This window comes from Tamandua tetradactyla, chromosome 1 (genome assembly GCF_023851605.1).
Source record: "Tamandua tetradactyla isolate mTamTet1 chromosome 1, mTamTet1.pri, whole genome shotgun sequence".
NCBI classification, from domain to species: domain Eukaryota; kingdom Metazoa; phylum Chordata; class Mammalia; order Pilosa; family Myrmecophagidae; genus Tamandua; species Tamandua tetradactyla.
In genome coordinates, this window is record NC_135327.1 from 204,501,546 (window position 1) to 204,521,098 (window position 19,553).

The 19,553-nt window shown below is 38.2% G+C and overlaps 1 protein-coding gene across 2 annotated transcripts in view; it reads right to left on the reverse strand.

Moving 5' to 3' along the window:
* PTPRN2 (protein tyrosine phosphatase receptor type N2) overlaps positions 1-19,553 on the reverse strand; it is a 1,272,212-nt gene that overhangs the window by 617,595 nt on the left and 635,064 nt on the right. For both annotated transcript variants that reach the window (XM_077151559.1, XM_077151568.1), the window contains one exon: positions 14,723-14,802. In XM_077151559.1, coding sequence (XP_077007674.1) covers positions 14,723-14,802 — 80 coding nt within the window. The remainder of the gene's footprint in view (positions 1-14,722; positions 14,803-19,553) is intronic.

The following is a 19,553-nucleotide window of genomic DNA, read 5'->3' on the forward strand; positions in this document are numbered from 1 at the left end:
CATTTCTGAAAGCTGCTCCCATGGGCATTAACCCTCTAGCACTTTGGTGACCCCGTGAAAATTACCTAGAATGATAGGCACAAAAGGGTTACAGCTTCAAGGGTCCTACACCATCCATCTTTCCATTACAGTAGGAAGACGTCACTCCCTCCAGCATCCCCCTCATCTCCTCTCCATTCACTCTCACCTCCCAGGCATTCCACTGTATCAGAGCCTTAGCTTCTTATTCCATCTGTCTAGAATGTCTAGAATGCCCCTGGCATTCTAGATAGTTCTGTGGCTGGTTTCCTCACCTTCTTTAGGTTTTCACTGAAATGTTACCTCCTGCAAAGACTTCCCTGCTGTTTTCAACTGCACCTTCCACCTGGTCACCCTGAATCCCCTTTCTTAATTTTTTCCCACAGCACTTTTTCACCATCCTAAATACTACATGTTCTACTTATTTGTTTATCGTCTGTCTTTTCCCACAATAATGTAAGTTTTATGAGGGCGGAGATTTTTATCTGTTCATTTCCTTTTTTTCTCAGTATCTAGAACAGTGTACGGCATGTAGCAGAAAAACATGCTGAATGAGTAACTATTCTTCACATATGAGCAGATATCCATCTCATATGGAATAAATTGTGTTTACTGTTTGCTTTTTCAAAAGTAAGAAGCAATTCCACTGAGTCAAGTAGCACTTTGCTGTTCAATTACTTTTCTCCTTCTCAAGTGCATGCCTCTTTGATTCCAAAATCAGTCTTAGCGATGTACAGAAGCAACTAACATATACAGAAATTTACATATCTGCAACTAGTCTTAATAGCTACAAAAAGCAAACAAATAACAACAACAACAAATTAAGACCTCCAGTGGGGAGGAAAAGTATCAACTATTGAATGTTTATGATGAAGCAATCCTGGGCTAGACACAGTATATATAAATCACCTGCGTTAAAGCAGGGCGCTTGAGATAACAGGCATTGTGGTTATTCATGATTAAGTGCCACCTCTGCAACTATCCTGCGGTCCCATTTTACAGAAGAAGAAACTACGGTTTAGAAAGCATAAGTAAATTGCCTAAAATAACAAATGCAACAACCTTAATTATTATGCTATGCAGCTTGCTAAGTGTTTAACTGCATATTCTCATTTAATTTCCACCATAACTCTATAAAGTAAAGCTATTACCCCAATTTTACTGACAAAGAAACTGAGAAGTTAAGTCATTGTTCTAATTAGCTCAGCTAGTAAGTAATGAAGCTGGGATATGAATCCAGGAGGTTCAATTTCAGACTAGGCACACCTAAATTGGAATAAACTTTTCTCTGACTATTGTACCTGTGTTCACACTACACTATTTTAAAAAGAGTCCAGCACAATTGGGACAAAGCCTGGACACTAAATTCATGCATTGTTTTCTGGAGAAGAGACCCTCAGGGGCCCACTGAGAGCCCTTCTTTTTTAATTAGAAAACTTTTCACATAAAACTCTAATGACAAGTAACTTGACATTTTATTTAACAGTATATATCAGGCATTGTCAATATAATAATGAATACGATGGGGCAATTAAGCATTCATTAACTACAGGGGTAGATAAGCAGGTATACAGATTATAATTCAATACAGTTACTGCTCTGATATGTATGTTTCTTTTTAAAAGGCTGTCAGAGTCGAAGCGGAAGGAAGTATCACCTAGCAAGTTCAGAAATCTAGTTTCATTTTAGAAGCAGCAGGTGAAGAGGCAGTGGGGCGATTAGATTCAAGCCCACTGACAATGGAAAGCAGCTATCAAGACGTGAGCTCGCAGAATGATAAAAAGCAAATCAAGATCAAGTAAAGCACAAGTGTTGGGAGTGTGGGGCAGAGCAAGGAGGGAGTGTTTCCTGAAAGGACAAGCAAATATGTGCCTCTCAAAAGCTTCCAAGGTCAGAGAGAGCACAGATGAGATTAAGGGATATTTATAAAAGGTTCTGTCACCATAAATGCCTTGCACACATTCTCTAAAAACCTACAGAGAACTATATAATGCATTCTAGACAACTCTTTCTTATCCCCCACCCTGAATCCCTAGAAGTGGGTTTAAAAAGTTTTAGCACTTAAAAGTCTTAGCTGTATTTCTATGGGAAATTATCCATGCGCCCCCCAAATCTTGGCTGACAATGGTTGTTCTGATGATAGAAACTGTGTGTCAAATGCACTGACGTCAACAGTGGAACAGGATGTTCAGATGGGGTGATCTCCTGAGCAGGTGTGAGCAAAGCCTGGGGTCACATAATTTTTCAACATCAAATGATCTTCCTTTCTTTCCTTATGCATTGATTCTAAATAAACATAAACACATTTACTGTAACAAGAACCTGCTCTCCTAAGCAATTATGTCAGATACAGTCAAAGGGAAGTCAAATGCTATCCTGGAGCGATGCGCTTTGCATCATCTTGCTTATTTGCAAGTGAGAATGTATTTCTCCCATGAATTATATCTTTAATGCATAGTCTCCTTTAATATAAACTGAATGCCTAAAAAGGAATATTGAATGGTTCAGTTTCCTAATATTTAATTTACCCACACCTCCCTAATCTCTCCCTGAACACTATTCATATATTTCTACACAGGTAACCCTGTAAACTATGACAAATGAAATTACTTCATATCATTGGCTCATTCATGCTCAGTGTAAAACCATGATGAAAACTGACTTTCACAACTTCTAATTACAAAAACATTGGCGATCTGAGTCTTCTCCAACTGGGCAGATTAGCATAGATCTGATATGCTGACAGCTTTGACCTTCACTCCAGCAAACACTTGTCAAAATGCCAAAAGTAATTACCTGGCTGTTTAGAATGAAGTAATGGGGTGTAGCTCCCTACCTTTCCTTATTACCATCTAACACCTCTGTGAGGCTATAGCCATTAGGCATTTGCTCTTTGGCATGCAAACCTCCCCCTCCTTTCTTACTGAAGTACTCTTACACCTTCTGTTGCTCTTCCTTCCCTGGGAGAGACTTTCCCTTCCAGGCTAGAGTTCTTGCTTGTTGGTCTCTAGCCCAAGTGGCTAAGTGGTTCACTGGCTGCAAGATGAGTAATCTAAATAATAGGGGGAGAGGGCAGGGATCACTTTTATTGGGTTAGATTCTGCCAATAACATCTCTTGCCAGCATTTCCGTAGTCTCATGACCCTGCTTCCACCCTAGGCTCCTGCAGTCTGTTCTCCATAGAGCAGCCAGGGTGATCTGCTCAAAATACAGATCAGATGACATGACTCTCCTGTTTAGAGCCCTCTGATGGCTTCTCTCTTCCCATCAACTGCTTCCCATGGCCTATAAGGCCCAGTCATGATCTGACCCCTCTACCTCCCCCCTCCCACCCCACTTCCCCTGACCTCCCGCCCCTCTCTTCAAACATATATGGCACTTCAGTCACACTAGCCTATAAGCTATCTCTTGGACAAGCTGAGAAGCTGTCCTCTTTCACCTCCTCAAGGCCCTTGAGCCTCCTGCTCCGAGATGTTCATATGGCTCAGGCTTCACTCAACTCTTCTCCAATGCCACTTCCTGATGACCCTGTCTAAAACTGCTTGCCTCCATCACTCTAGTTCCCATGCCTTGCTTTGGTTTTCTTCATAACATTAATATTTTCTGACTACAAGTAGACTCACTGAGAAGTCCACAAACCCATAAATATGAAGGGATTCAGCAGTCATTCCATGAGAATTTCTTGCTGGGTAAATCTGTTCTGTATCACTTACATGGTCTTATGGGGAAGTAAGCAGGTCAGGGATGTTGGAATCAATCTTGGAACCAAGTCTAAGCAAAGAGCCACCACCATTTCCATCCTTGGCAAAAACCTGGCTCCATATGCCCACCTCATCCAGGCTCCTGGTAAACCTTCAACCACAGTATATTCTCAGATCTTCCTGAGTAGTTGCTAGTACTCAGTTTAAGCCTGACCATCTCTCTTAAATCTACAGAGTTCCTCATCTAATTCCCTGCCTTTGCTTTACTCCAGACTGTAGCTGCCACAGTTCTGACTCAGGTCTGTGGTTTGATCCTGAAGACCCATCATTTCCTTGCTAGCTGATTTTATAATCAGTATTTGTTTCTGTTGACTGATATATTGTACCACCAATGACAATATCTGGAATGGAGGTACTCCATAAATACCTGACTCTGGATTATATTCCAATGACAAGTAAATCAGTTTGGAATTTTAGCAAAAAAAAAAAGCCTAAGGCCCTTTCCCTGATGGCTACTTATTTTTTGCCCTAAAACCAGGCCTTCTGTCAGTCTATATTATGCTATAGCCATTGTAGTACAATGTATGGGTGGCATAAAAAAAGAACCATATAAATACTTTTGAGGACTGAGGATTAGTTGCACAATTGGATGTTTAATATCTTCTGAAGAGAAGGAAAGGCTTTTTCCCATTTCACAAATATGAAGAGAACATATCAAAATCTTATCATGTGAACTTTTTGAATTGTCTTCCAAAAAGTGGAATACCTCCCAAATGGCACTGTTTTGACAATTAGTAGATTTTTTTTCTTTTTCAATAGCAGTAAGCACATGTTACTACTCAATGCACCTTCTACAGTCAAGTCATTAAATCAGTCTAGAATGAAACTTCATCACCAGTTTTCTGCTTTCTTTTAAATGGCAATGAGAAATGTTGCTCTCAGTCTTGATATTTCTTTTCTCATCATCAAGAAAGACAAAAGAGCTTGTTAAGGCATAGCTCCTCAAACTGAAATTTCTTCTGAGGGAAAACATTCGACTCATAATTAAACTGATGGCTTCAAACAGATGATTTCTTATTCTGTAGATTACAGAATATGAAAACTTTTTTTTTTAATGTTCAAAATGCTGAGGGCCTCTTTCCTACGCTTTGCTTTCAAAATTTATAATCTATCAGTTCAGTTAAATAAAGTGAACCCTTCTCTTCCAAGTAATAAACCCAACATACGGAGCAGCTGGAGCTAGCAAACAATCAAGTTTTTTTTTTCTTTCAAAATTATCCTTTTAAAGTTTGACTTCACATACTGACTTCCCGAATACAGTGTTAGCAATAAATAAATAAATCCCTGATTCATTGATAGCAGGTGTTCTTTCACACAAGATACTATTTCCAGTTTCATTGTGGCCTTTTCCTTTCCCCCTCTATTTCTTCATCATTTTTTCCCCTTATAGTTCCTCTTCTTATGTTTCTCCCCCATCCCCTTGCCTTGTTCAAGTAATCAAAATGCTTTTTACACCAGCTGCTTCATTCCTGCCCATACACGCAATGCAGAGAAACGGTGACCTTTTCCCAAGAGGAAGAAGTGCCCGTGAGGTGCTCGCCCTCTGGGTAGTTCCCTTGTGCATCTGCTCAAGGGGCACACTCAGCTCTTACCCTGCAGAGTAGTCAAGCTTTGAAGGGATCCTCAACCTGGTACGTGCCTGAAGCTGCAGGCCGAATATGATGTCATGTGCAATGTATCAAAAACTCAAAGAAAATCTCAACAAGTCCTGATTTTTGAACAGCATTCAGCTCAATTCAGAAAAATGAGAGAAACACTTGTAAATAAACTGTTGCTATGGAAAGGTCACCAGACCCACCAGGATCCATCCTGGCTCAGCCTATTAAAGGCTTGGCCGTGCTGCAAAATTTCTCTGGGTTGCTCTGGCCTGAGTTTCCTTATGTGTCTCATGGAGGGATGGAATAAGACGATCTCTAGGATCCCTTTAAACTGAAAAATCCTGAGTCTCTAACTTTGTATTTCAGAGATGTATGCAGAGTCCTTGTAGAGTTTTGCTTTTATTAATTTTTTATCACGTTTCTCATTCACCTATAAATAATGAACACACATTTTCTTAGCAAGTGGACTTTTTCAAGCATTTCCAACGCATTCTTCTTATTTTTCATTAAGAAATGCACCTTCCATTTCACATTCATGGTTCACCAGCTTCTCTAATATTTATTCCAGTCCCTTAATTACAATGAAAGTACAATTAGCATAAACAGGTTCAGGGGCCACACAAATGACTAGTGATAAGCCTAGAGCTCCATTACAGGAACAACATAGTAGAGAAGTCCAGGAGCCAGAAGCCTACTGCAAGTCACACCATGTGTTTTACAGTCAAAATAATGAGTTGATAAACAAGGTGAATTGGTCATGTGGGAGCTAGTTGAAAGAACTGCTGCTGCAGGTAGACTGATCTTGTAGCAAAGGCTCCTCTCTCTTGCCTTTCACTCAGCGGCTTCTTAGTTTCTGGATTTCTATCACAGTCATACCAAAATGGACCACCAGCCAACCTTCCCTGTTGGGGGAAAGTCTAATTTTGTATTCAAGGTCTTGCTAGCCTCATCTTCAGCCATTTCCCTGGACTACTGGGTCATGTGCCTCTTTTTATGCTGTACCTTTGTGTGGGGCTCACTTTTCTTAACTTCCAGTCCATCTGCAATCCTTCCTAGTCTCAAATGTCATCTTCTCTCTGCAAGAAGATGCCTCTTCCTTCCCTTGAGCTCCTACTACACTTGCTTCCTACTTTTCTTACAGAGTTCTGGCTAACTCCATCATCAGGGTGTAAGCTCCTTCAGAGAAGAGACTCTGTCTTGCTGTTCTTTCTATTACCTTCGGGTTGTGCAAAATGCTACGTCCAGGGGATACAAGGGTAGTTCAGAGATAGAATTCTCGCCAGCCATGCCAGAGACCCAGATTTGATTCCTGGTCCATGCACTTCCCCCCTAAATAAACAAATGAGCAAAACAAATAAACAAACAAAAAACAAAAATTCAAGAAATGGTGCTGCAATAACAGGATACTCACACAGAAAAATAATGAACTGTGACCCCGCCATACAGCATTCAAAAGAAAAAAATTCTATTCCCAAGAGAGAATCCAAATAAGGGTAGACAAGCATCGGTGAAGTACTAGTAGTTGTTTATGAGCAGCAGTTTAATTGTTTGAATTATAACTATGTGTTATAGAAGGATTAATTTTACTTTTCCATAAGTGATTCCATTATCATTTTCAAAGTAAACACATTTGTCACCTTTACTCAGAAACCATAAGGCTAGGCAGCTCTCACTCTAACAGTGAGTTTGATAAGGGATCAAACACACTTGATTTGAATAAATTGTAGATATTGGGGTCAGTCATCTCAATTCCTAGCTCTCTGACACATACCTGACATAATAAGAAAAGCATTCCAATTATTGAGAACTAACTCTTGCAATGCGCTAACATTTAGCATATACCAAGTCCAGTCCTGAGTCAGCCACCCTGTGAGATACCATGAAGTTGAAGATGAGGCATCTTCCTCTATGTAGACAAGGTGTAAAATGCAAGACAATGGAAGAAAAATACACTGATATAGTACAATACCAGAAGTTTTGGCTCAGATTATGAATACTATAGGATTAGGCTAGTGCTTCTCAAACTTTAATACATAATAATAACTTGGAGATCTTGTTAAAAATTTAGATTTTGATGAAGTCAGTCTGGGTGGGGCCCAAGATTCTGGTTTCTAATGAGGTCCCAGGTGATGCCAAGTTGCTGGTTGCTGGGCTACTCTCAAGTAATAAGGGACCAGGGTACTTGAGGAAGATTTTAGTGAAAAGTGATCAGGGCCTCAAAAAAAGGGCTTGATTTGGATTGGTGGAAGGAAGGCAAGAACAAAAGTCCACAACAGGGGTCAGAAGCAAGCGAAAGGACAGACAAGGACATGTGTAAGGAGACTGGAATGAGCCAAGTACAATGTCTGAGCTAGGGAGTCATGAAAGGTAAGCCCTTTCAATGCAAGTCCTTCTTCCAACCACTCATATGTAGATATATTTGTTGTAAATGCATTCATTTGAGAACATTTTAGGAATATAATTGAAAGTAATACAGCATACCAACTAAAAGGTTAGGCTTTGGCGTCATCTAATTCTGACCTTGAATCCTAGATTGGCCCATTACTAGCTGTCATTAAACTCTTTGAGTCTTTGCTTTCTTAACCACAAAAATGGAACTACCAATAACTCATAGAATTTCTGTGCATATCAAAATGAGGCATATACATAAAGAGCCAGGCATGCATTCATTCACCCCCAAAATTACTATATCCGGGCACCATGCTACACACTACGGAACAGGCACAGTCACTGCCTCTGTGGAGCTGAAAGTGTGGTGCAAAAGAGGAACATTAATTTTAAAATAATGCAAATAAATGTATAATTATAATTAGTGATAAGTACCATAAAGGCTCCTAGTGAGGACTTAATGCATGGGAACTCGCACCATTTTCAGTTGTTGCTGCATCAGAGGAGGACACAGAACATAGACTCTTTGGGGAGACAGAAGTCAGACCTCTCCTGGTGGCTGGGAGACCTGACTATAGTGTTATCATTTATAAAATACTAGTAACACACCAGGAAGAAATTCAGGGACTCCATTTTCCTTTCTGGCTCGTCCCTGAAGATTCTGAGTAAAATGCTCTAGAATGGTAGGGGTGAAAGAAAGGAAGGTAATTTCAGAAACACCCTCCACCCATCTATACTTAAAAGAAGAAAAGAAACCAAAATATATTGAATACCTTCCCAAAGTAAGATATTTGCCTGTGTCATTATCAAATTTCCTCTTCACAGCATAAATGTCACCTTCATTTATACTTCAACAAACTGAGGCCCTGAGAGTTTAGGGAACAGAGTATTCTGCTAGAAAGTAACAGAACTGGGATTGAATGCAGGTTTTGAGTCTTCAAGCCATACTATTCTTAAATCCACATCCCACAGTCACTTAAAATATTTGAATACAATGACATATACTTAAACTTGCAGTGAAAGTTATCCTTTGGGAGGGGAAGAGGTGAGTCTGATTTCAGGTCTGTCTGGACCAAGGGTTCTTTCTGCACCCAGGAGCCCCCTGCCTGGACACAGGGATTTATGTCTAGATTCAAGCACCTGGTTTCTATTGTCATGTCTCATTCCTGCTTCTCTATGTGTTCAGCCTTCCTTCTCAGATGGCCTCACATCTCAGGGTGGGAAATATCATTGTTGGCAGCTGAGGCTTAGAATTTCACACTCATTGTCCATCAGAATAAAGAGCCTCTCTTTCTGGGTAACCGTGGATCTAATCTCATGGATGTGCTCGGGTAGTAAATGTGTCCAAGAAGAATGAGGTAAGATGAGCTTGGCATGAGTGCAAGCCCTGCAAGTGGAAAAGTATTATTATCCCAAGGAAAACATGTTGGCTGACAAAAACAACACTTTCACTACTGATCCAAAATCAAGCCTAGATGAGTCCAAGTCAATACACTTCATGCAAATTCTTTCCTATTGCAAATTGTGGTTCTGGGCTATTTAAGACAATTGTGCTGGTTTGAAGCTATTATGTACCCCAGAAAAGCCATGCCCTTTATTCCTCATTCAATATTGCTGAGTTGGATCTTTTTTATTGTTTCCATGGAAATGTAACCTACCCATTTGTGGGTGATAACTTTTGATGAAATGGTTTCCATAGAGATGTATCTCCACCCATTCATGATGGGATTGCTTACTGGAGTCCTTTAAGCAGGATCATTTTGGAAAAAACTAGAGAACCAATAGAACTCACACAACCAGTATCTTTAGAGATGAAGAAAGAAAATGTCCCTAGGGAAGCCATTAAAGAAGTCTGGAGAGAAAGCTAGCAGACATCATCATGTGCTTTTCCAGCTGAGAGAGAAACCCTGAACATCATCAGCCTTCTTAAGCCAAAGTACTTTCCTTGGATATCTTAGTTTGGACATCTTTATAGCCGTGCCTTAATTTGGAGATTTTCACAGCCTTAAAACTGTAAACTTGTAACTTCTTAAATTCTCCTTTTTTAAAGTCATTTCAATTCTGGTATGTTGCATTCAGGCAGCTTTTACAAACTAAAACAACAATAAATCCCAATATTTTTCATTCCAAATCTTAAGCGAGGATCACTACACAATCTTTGGCTTACTCTTTTCTTCCTTCTCTAAAAAAGAAACATAGCTGGATCTTCATGTCGTGAAAGATAAACACAATGTCAACTTTCCTTTGTTTGATGTGACGAATAAGTACAACCAAAGAACTCTTAAATTATAAAATGAGTTCTGACAAAAGAAAAATGTGCACAGGAGCCAGGCTGGTGAAAGTTATTCTATGGTAATAGGAAGAACCATTAACCTACCACCATGCATACTTTGCTTTTGAAGTCTTCTGGATCCTCTCAGTCCTCCTCAGAAATCCCTAAATTCTAGCACCAAGGATCTCCAACAAGGCATGTGGCCTCCAGAAAGGTGTGTGGTCAACAAACTTTCGTAGGCATCAGAATCTCCTGGAGGGTTTGCTAAACACAAATCACTGAGTCCCTTCCCTCAGAGTATCTAAGTGAGCAGTCATGAGGTGCAGCCCCAGGAATTTTCATGCCTAACAATTTTCCAGGTGGTGCTGATGTTATTGATCTGGGGACCAGACTTAGACATCCACTGGCTAAACCAAAATAATGGGCATGTCAAAGAAACACTGAATAACCCATACCTTTTCCACTTAATCATTCTAGGAGACCTAGATTTGACTTTTTTTTTGTAAGAATAAATAAACTATTTTTTTATCTCAATAGAATAGCCAACTTTGTTTTCCACAGTGTTCCTCATTGTTATACAATGGTACACACTTTTAGCCTAGAAACAAGGGTTAAGTAATAACATGAAGGAGGAAGAGCTTGACAAGTTCAGGAAGGGGAGGTCTCCAAACATCTGTGAACAGACTGTCCATCCAGGAACATTTCTGCCAAGCAGAAGATGAGAATCTCTCTGCTTAGATGTGCCTACCATAACTTTGTGGGGATGCTAAGCAGGTGATGTTAGAGGAGGCTAAAGAAGTCAGATTATTTGGACACAAGAAGAAGTTCATGAAAAGTCATGAAATGACATATGCCGTCTTTCTGACAAGACGAAAGAAAAAATGGTAGCCAAATGCCAAATTTGAGGGGCTTCCATTAGGAAAGAGTCAACTGATTTACACTAAGAACAAAGGGGTCAGACAAAGGGCTAAGGTTAGGCCATGCCACTTGCTGAAAAGTTAGCAGATGAATCAAACACACCATCAAATAGATGCTAAGCACTAAAAATGCAACCTCTCCAGTACCAGTAGAGGGAATGGTTATAGGGACAGTCTGATCTTGGGGGCAGGAATGGAAGTGGAACAGTGAATGCAATATAACTCCTGGCAATAAATCACAGACAATCCAAAAGATTATTCAGTAGGGGTCTCTATTTAGGGGTAGACAGGAGCAAAAGCAATTTTTTTCCCCTAAAAGATGATTAATTGCATTTTCTCTAAAAGGAGAAATGAAAATCATGGATTAAAATACACTATTTAAGTATAAAATACTAGGAAAATGAAGAGTAAAACAGGACTTTTCTGTTCTGCCAGTTTGACTAGATGACTTGGACACAAAGATTAAAGGTAACTACCAGTTGCATTATTTATATATATATTTGCAATATAGTAAGTGCCACTTTGTGCAGGACTGACTTACTTCAATATTCACTAATACCGTATGCTCATACTTAAATTTATAAATCAAGGAAAATTTCCGGAAAAGAATTGCCTAATATATTGAAGAGATTCTGAATTTGAAGACCAGCTGCATTTATCATTCAGCATAAATATTACATGGTATTTGATGGTGACTAACATAGTATTAACTATATGCCCATTCATCAAGTTTTTGTTTCATTGTGTATAAAATTACCCAAATAAATGCACTTTAAATTCCATCACTAGGATATGTCTCCCTTCATTAACAATAACAAAAGATATCTAGAGTGTAGTGTCATTAAGCCCCTTGGGGAAACCAAATGCAAACAGTCAGCTGGATTTGCAGGCAGCTTAAAAATGCTGGCAGCACATAATAACAGAAATAATTTCAAAAGAAGGGTCTATTAAGTTTTTCAGGTTGAAAACTTGCACGGTTATACCACCAGTCTACCTAAAATGTGTTCCACCAATGATATCAAGTGGATTGGAATTATATTATTAAGATCCCAAGTCATCTTTAAAATCAGAAAACACACAAAGAAACTCCTTCGGAGTTCAAAATTCTTCTTTGTTATTACATGGAAGGCTGTGGCTATTTGGACACTGCCACTCAGTGAAAGATCATCTCTCTTTGGGTTGTCAAAAGCTATCCCAACACATGGGTATGGAGCCTATTATACTTTGTCAAACTAAGATTCTTAAGGCCACAAACTTACTTTTCATAACCTTTTTCCTATAGTATCAGGTACATTAATAATGCCATGAAATTATTCAAAATATAAAATGACTAATTTGTTTTAAAATATGTACATATATTATCAATTTTGCACATATATAATAAGCAAGAAACATTGTGGCTTGAACAACTGTAAGAGTTAATACAAATGTATGAGTATGATTGAGCATATGCAAATATTTATTAAATGGTTGATATAAGGCTCATATATCCTACATCTTATATGCAATTTCCCCCTTAATATAGCACTTTAGCACATAAGAAATGAACACATTTAAAATTACCTAGGAACTAGATTCCAAATAATCAACCTCATTTTCCCTAGAAAGCAATAAAATAAATGAAAAACTGTGGTCATTGAGCTTATTGTCATAATTACAAAAAGATGAAAGAGATGGCATTGCATTGTATTCCATTCATAGCATCCTTAAATTCCAGCAAATCTAATTTATAAGTATTGCTTCCCAGTAGTGGTATGAATTGCTAATTGTGGAGCAATCGTTAATGCATTTCTGCATAAAAACTGATGACTGGTATGATCTTAAATATGTCCAAATGATCACTTATGTTGAGGACTAGCATGAGTAAAATAAATGTTGCTGGAAGGAGAGACTCTGTAGCCCAAGGGACCCAATCCATTAATACAGAAATTCTACTGTTTCTCCAGATAGCATAGAATTTAGAACGTAATCTACCAGTTTCCTTTCATCAAGGCCACTTCAAATTGGCTAGGCTTAAGTGATGATACTTTACTACCTTTCCGAGTTGTATCTCAGGTTCCATATCCCTTACAATGGACTATGACAATGAATTGAAGCCTGAGGAGTTCAGCTCTTTACAAAGATTGGATGCATAAGATCGCTGCAGTTCAGTACAGCTTTTCAAAGAATTATTTTTTAACCAAAAATCCATGTCCCAAAATCAATACCTTCAAGTAAATAAGAATTACTAAGGGCACATATCTTTACTTATAGATATCCTATAAATAAACACCAACAGCAGACAAATATTGTATGATTCCATTTGTGTGAGGTACTTAGAATAAGCAAATTCATAGAGACAGAAAGTAGAGTACAAGTTATCAGAGGCTAGGGTTGGGGAAAAGGGGGAAGAAATTGAGAATTATTGTTTTGGGTACAGAGCTCTGTTTTGGGAAGATGAAAAAGTCTGGGTAACGGATGGTGGTGATGGTTGCACAAGATAATGGATGTAATTAATATCAATGAATTGTACACTTGAAAGTGCTTAAAATGGGAAATTCTGAGTTGTATATATGTTCCCACAAAAAGTTAAACAAACAAAAAATCCAACAGTGATTAAAATAGATCACATAGTTTATTCCATTAAACAGGGTATAGCAGTTTTTTGTACCTTGTTTACTACTATTGGATAAAGAAATTTTAAGGTACTATGACCTCAATCCAGTGAAACCTCAATTCATGAAGAAATTTCAAGTTACTATGACCTCAATCTATAAAAACTAAGTATGCAAGTCCCTAAATCATTCAGAATATTCTGCTATATTTTACTTTAGATAAAAACACTTAAATTTCAGTAAAGAGTAGTTCACATAAATGATTCACTAAAACAAACAGCAATTTTCTGCTGTGTACATGGGTCAAGGCACATTCAGTCCAATCTCATATAAATGTTTATAAATACTGAAGAGTCCTAACTACTGGCTAATCCCAAGGACTGAAAATCATCAAGCTAAGGTTCTGTTTTCTATATTTTGCTTACTAGGCAGAAAGATTGTATAATGCAGTTTACAAAGACTTTCAGTAATTAAAATGAGACCAAACTGTGTTTAGGAAAATGCAAAAAATATTTACATTTTTGTTCTTAAAGGTTCTAGTTAGAACTTTTGAATAACAATACCAATTACATAAAAAAAAAAAGCTGACTGAAGCCCTATCAACAAATATATTTCACAAATATATGATTAGGAATGATCAGCAACTTGTGATCTAAATAATGAAACTATACAGAAGTTACTAAGTTTTTATTTAAACCTTCCAGGTCCTGAACTATGTCTCTATCCAGGATGGATAAAAGTAAAACCAGTTTGCGCTTCTTGTCTGATACACAATGAAAAACCTCAAAGCAAAATTGCACTTGTTCTGCTCACACTGGGGTTACTACAGATACCAAATCCTTGCTTTTCTTCAAAAGCTAGCCTTTTCATCTCTCAAATATAGCACCATGGTCACCTGTCTTCCATTTGAAGCCATGTCTGCATTTCACTTTAATCCAGTCCCTCTCCAAACAATGAAGTCCCAGCAATGTTAATTGACTCTGGGATGTTATACTTCAATTTCCCATCACTGCCTCTAACCCCTCACTGTCTCCTTCGTTAAATATCAATCTGCCACGGGAAACTGTGTACTTTCTTCTGGGCTATTTTACACTGCTTACTTTTCTCTTCCCTGATTGGTGAGTGTGTGTGTGTGTGTGTGTGTGTGTGTGTCTGAGCATCAAAATGGCCTTACCTGCTGCCTTGGCAACATCTGCAGTTGTCACATTTTGGATATTGGATCTCACTTTGAAGGTCACTGCTGGTCCCAGAACTCTGGAAGAGATCATTTAAAAATGAGTTCAAAACTAAGTCAAATATGATGTTGCTTACCCGAAAGCAATGTTTCTTACATGGAAACATTGGTGTGTTAAAACACATATGGATTCAAGGCTGCAGTTTCCTCCAGATTTGACGTCTGCCAGGTTTTAGTTTTCTTTGACACTAATTCTTTATTTCCATTTTCAAGGAATTCTCTTCATGGGCTTTACTTTGCTAAAACACACTGCTGTGCTCTTTACTACAATGAAACTCAAGTCAACCCCAATTACTCACCAATAACAAGTAAATGTTCTTACAAGGGAGAAAGAAAAATCGTTATAGAAATAGATTTTAGTATTTGGTTCTCAAAGGAGCAGTATGAATCAAGAGCAGAGAGGAAAGGGAACAACATTTTAAACATTCTCTTGACAGGAACCATCATAAAAAAAAAACTTACCAAAAGTTATTAAGGACTACACAGTATAAAAATAACTGTTAGGAACTGCTAGATAGGAATTACCAAAATTATCTGAAGCATTGACATACTATGGTGAAGAGGATTTTGTAAAATCCATCATTTTTTAAAGACTTCAGTCATTTGAAGTCCCACAATACTTTAGAAACATGGATATTGTATGCATAGAATTTCAAAATGGATCAAGAATGTAGTTCTTAAAGGTAGATGGACCTCCTCTCCATAGATTATAATTTAAGGAAAATGGCTCCTCCCTGAATATCTTCTAAGGAGTAAGTTCCTCTAAAGGGAACAACTTTAGGTGGGAGAAGGCAGCTAAGAAAGTTGACTGCTGCTTCCTTATTACTGCTTGTCCTACCATACCAATTCTTCAAATTTTGTCCAAGGGGTCTCATGCAATCCAGGGGTACCCTCAATGCTTCCCACCCCATATCTTAATTGCTTCTAACGTATATACAGAAGTCCCCTTACTAGAAAGATCAGCTTGAATTTTAAGAAGATCAAAAGGAAATAAATAAGTATAATCCAAATATATTGAAAAAAGGAAGTAGAGAAGTCAGGATTTTTCTCTCTTGCTTCTCAGTCTCCTGATGCCCATCCGTTTGGACCACCCCTCTTTGAAATTATACAGTTCAGAATTCATATCATACTACAGAGTAGGGATGGGTAATAGCAGCTTGTAGGAGAAACTGATGGGTTCTTAGACCAATGCTGAGCATTGCTAGTTTTTTCCCCAGTACAGATACTGTTTTACATAACAGTTTCCAGGGGCCCAGGGCTGCTCAGGATAGATGCAGCAGGGAAAGCTCTTCTTATTTGAGTAATGGCTGTTCCACAGAACTTTATATGGACAGGCTCTTAAGTTCAACTGGTTCCTCCACTGGTTCCAGGGGACTTGACTCTCTTTTTTACCCTATGTGCTCTCTTGGTTGTAGAATCTCATCTATATTCATGGATTCAACTGCCAATAATAATACTACTAAGCATAACCAATCACTTGGGCATTTATTAAGCCTCTACCATGTGTCAAGCTCTATAGTAGGAATTTTACATATATTTCTTTTAACCTTATAGTTTTCTTGCAAAATATGCCCCTTTACCTAAACTGAGTATCCAAGAATTCTAAATCATTTCCTCAAAGGTAACCCAAAGTCACAAATGATGCCCAGTTCTATGTCTCCAGCCCAGAACTCTCTCCTGAGGCCAAGGCCTGTTTATCAAGCTGTGTACTTTACCTGGATAATCCAAAGTTATCAAAGTATTTTCTAAACTGAAACCTATCCCCATATCTATTATTTCTTCTTATACTGTACTGCCTATTTCTATGAATGAATCATCAACTGGTCAATCAAACCAGAATCTGAGAAGCCACACTAGATTCTACCTTCTTTCTTAGGTCATGTATCACTAAACATACTTTGAATCCTTCCTCTCCTCCATCCTTATTGCAATCAGTAGGCTGAGGCTCTCATAATTTTATCCATATGTGCAGAAATAGTGTCCAACTGACTTTTACCCCCACTCCCTCTAAAGCCAAGGTGATGAACTTCTGGGTTGAGAACAGAATATAAGGAGGCAAAGGCAAAAGCAGAACATGTTAGGAGATTACTGCAATAACCTATGCAAGGGATAATAGAGGCTTATGGAGGACATGAGCAGTGAGAAGCCTGTGTTTTGACCTAAGCAACCACAAGGGTGAACTGGTTGTTAACTGAGATAGGGCAGAATGAAGAGGAGCAGGTCTGGGGACAACTATAGGAAACTCAGTTTAAGACATATTAAGCTTACAAATGCCTGTCCAAGTGGAGGTACCAAATATGTAGTTGTATATATGTGTTTATTCTCAGTTAGTGTTTTCCAACAACTATGATGTGTAATTAGCTTATCTAACTTCTCTAATAACTCACTATTGAAATATCCATAATTTATATACATACATCATTGATCTAGTTTTATATCACCCATATTTCTCAAACCAATGTTTCTAAGGAATTTTTCTCTTACCTTTCTTTTGAAGTTTATTTTTTCCTAATTAGGATATAAATGACACACTGTCCTTTGGAAAGCTCAGTTCTCTGCTTTGTCTACAGTCTACTCTGCCTTCAGCTATGGAATCCAGAGCATACAATTCTTTCTGGCCCAGGTGAGCATTATTACTTTCTGTTTGGTTGTACAGAATCAGAAGGAAGCAGTTGCTGTGCAATGGCCAAAAGAGCTTTAGCACTCCTTTCAAACGTATGTACAGAGGTTCCAGAACAGTAAGCACTGAAAATGGAAAGGCCAGGAGAAACTTCACTTTTGAAGACACATTAGACAGCACTACTGTCTTTTCTAAAAACTGAGCAAATTCTGAAAAAGACGGAGTGAAAAAGGAATGTCTGGCCAGAGAGTTGGTCAGACATGCCTCATTTTTACGCAATGAGGATTGCAATTTACAACCTCACTCAGCCTTGTCCAGCATTATTTTGACTTGTTGAGATTAACAGACTAACGAGATAGAAATTCGGAGGTGGTTAAATGCTAACGTGCATTCTACCAGCCAGCCTTTTATGTCTGTCTATGGGATTGATGGTAGTTTATGAGATACTAATTGCTCTATGTTCATGAATCCATTAATTTTTTCAGTGTCTATGAAAATCATATTTAAAAAGGTACAAATACTAAAAATGATGTAAAGAAAAGTACATAAGTACATTCAACTTAATAATGAAAACATGTTCAAGAAGAGTTCCATAAAAATGAAAATGACTATCTCAAAAATAGTAGAAAATAAGCTAGTGAGAATGAAATCACTATATCAAAAATATACTATCTCCTTCATACCTACTCTCTCCCCTCCCTTCCTTCCTAACACACCAATACTTTAGCTACCTTTCAATACTGACGCATTCAGTAATGACCCTACTACTTCTTAGTCTTCAATGATTTCAGACCTAAGTCTTCTTCATTTGAAACCTCATTCAGTTTTGTGGATTCAAATATCATCTCTTCTGCTGATTCCCTTAGCTTTAACCTCTAGTCCTACTTCCTCTTGGAAGTTTTATATTCATTTCCCTGTCCATCTAGCTCACTGCTCAAGATGACCTCTGTAAATGTAAAATGTTATAACATTGAAGGGCAGCATAATCAGCATTATAACATCATTGTTATCGGATATCTCACTTAGAAGTCTTAGCCTCACTTCAAATTCGACACAGTCTCCCTTGAATCAGTTCTTGCCATTTTATCCCAAAGACAGCCAGCTTCTCAACCTTTTGGACAGTCCCTTTGACTTTCTTATAGAAGAACTACCTAGGCAATCAGCAAGTTCGGTTAAACTTGAAAATGCCATCTTATCTACCCTTCTCTCATGGTTCCCATTGTGATTTTACTCACCCAAACCCCTCACCACCTCATATCAGAGTTGAGCAGTCTCCCACTTCCAGCTCTTCTGCATGCAGTGCACCGGTGAATTACCCTAAAACCCACTTCCATTCTCTTACCCCTCTAAGCAATGCTTCTTATTTCCTTGTTCTCAAATCAAGTTTAAACTACTTTTCAGTAGACCTAGCTCTCCAATCAAATAAGGCTAGCCTCCTCTCTGGCCCACAAAAGCTGGTGCTTATTTCTAACTTTGTGCTTTTACTCAAGTCAACTTCCCTGCCAATAGTTTTCCCTCCCTGCTTTTGAGAAATAAATCCCATCCATCTCTCAAAGTCCTACTCAGTTCTGACTTTCTCCCTTAGCCCTGAGTGAGCACTCTGACCATGACAGAATCCCCCTTTCTCTAAAATCATCTAGCAAGTATAGTGGGTGCCTGATATTTGGCACTTAAATCGTCCGTTAATTATTTCACATATTATTGTTATCTTCTGAAATGAATGATGGGCTCCTTGAGGGCATGTGTGATGTTTCCTGTCAGTGCATTACGCACAGAGGACTTTGGTAGATAATCAATTAGTAGTTTTGGTTAATTCACAATACTTGAGTTCAACTGCTTTGTAAAATGAAAAGTCTTTCCGAACATGATCAGCATTCATTCCCAATCCAGGCAGGTGTCATGATACAGAACTGAACAACAGGTTTTCAGATTTATATGTAGTTTCCATGAAAATTCAAATAAAAAAAAATACATCTAAAAATCTCCCTGACAGCTGTTGTTTCCTAAACCTAAATTTTCTCTCCAGCAATGAAAGTTCTCCCTAAAGACTATGAGAGTTTCCTTTCTTCAAGTACAAAGACTTCTCATATGTATATTATGGAGAAAAATGTCATACATCTGTCACCCTCATACTTCCATATTTGGGATAGT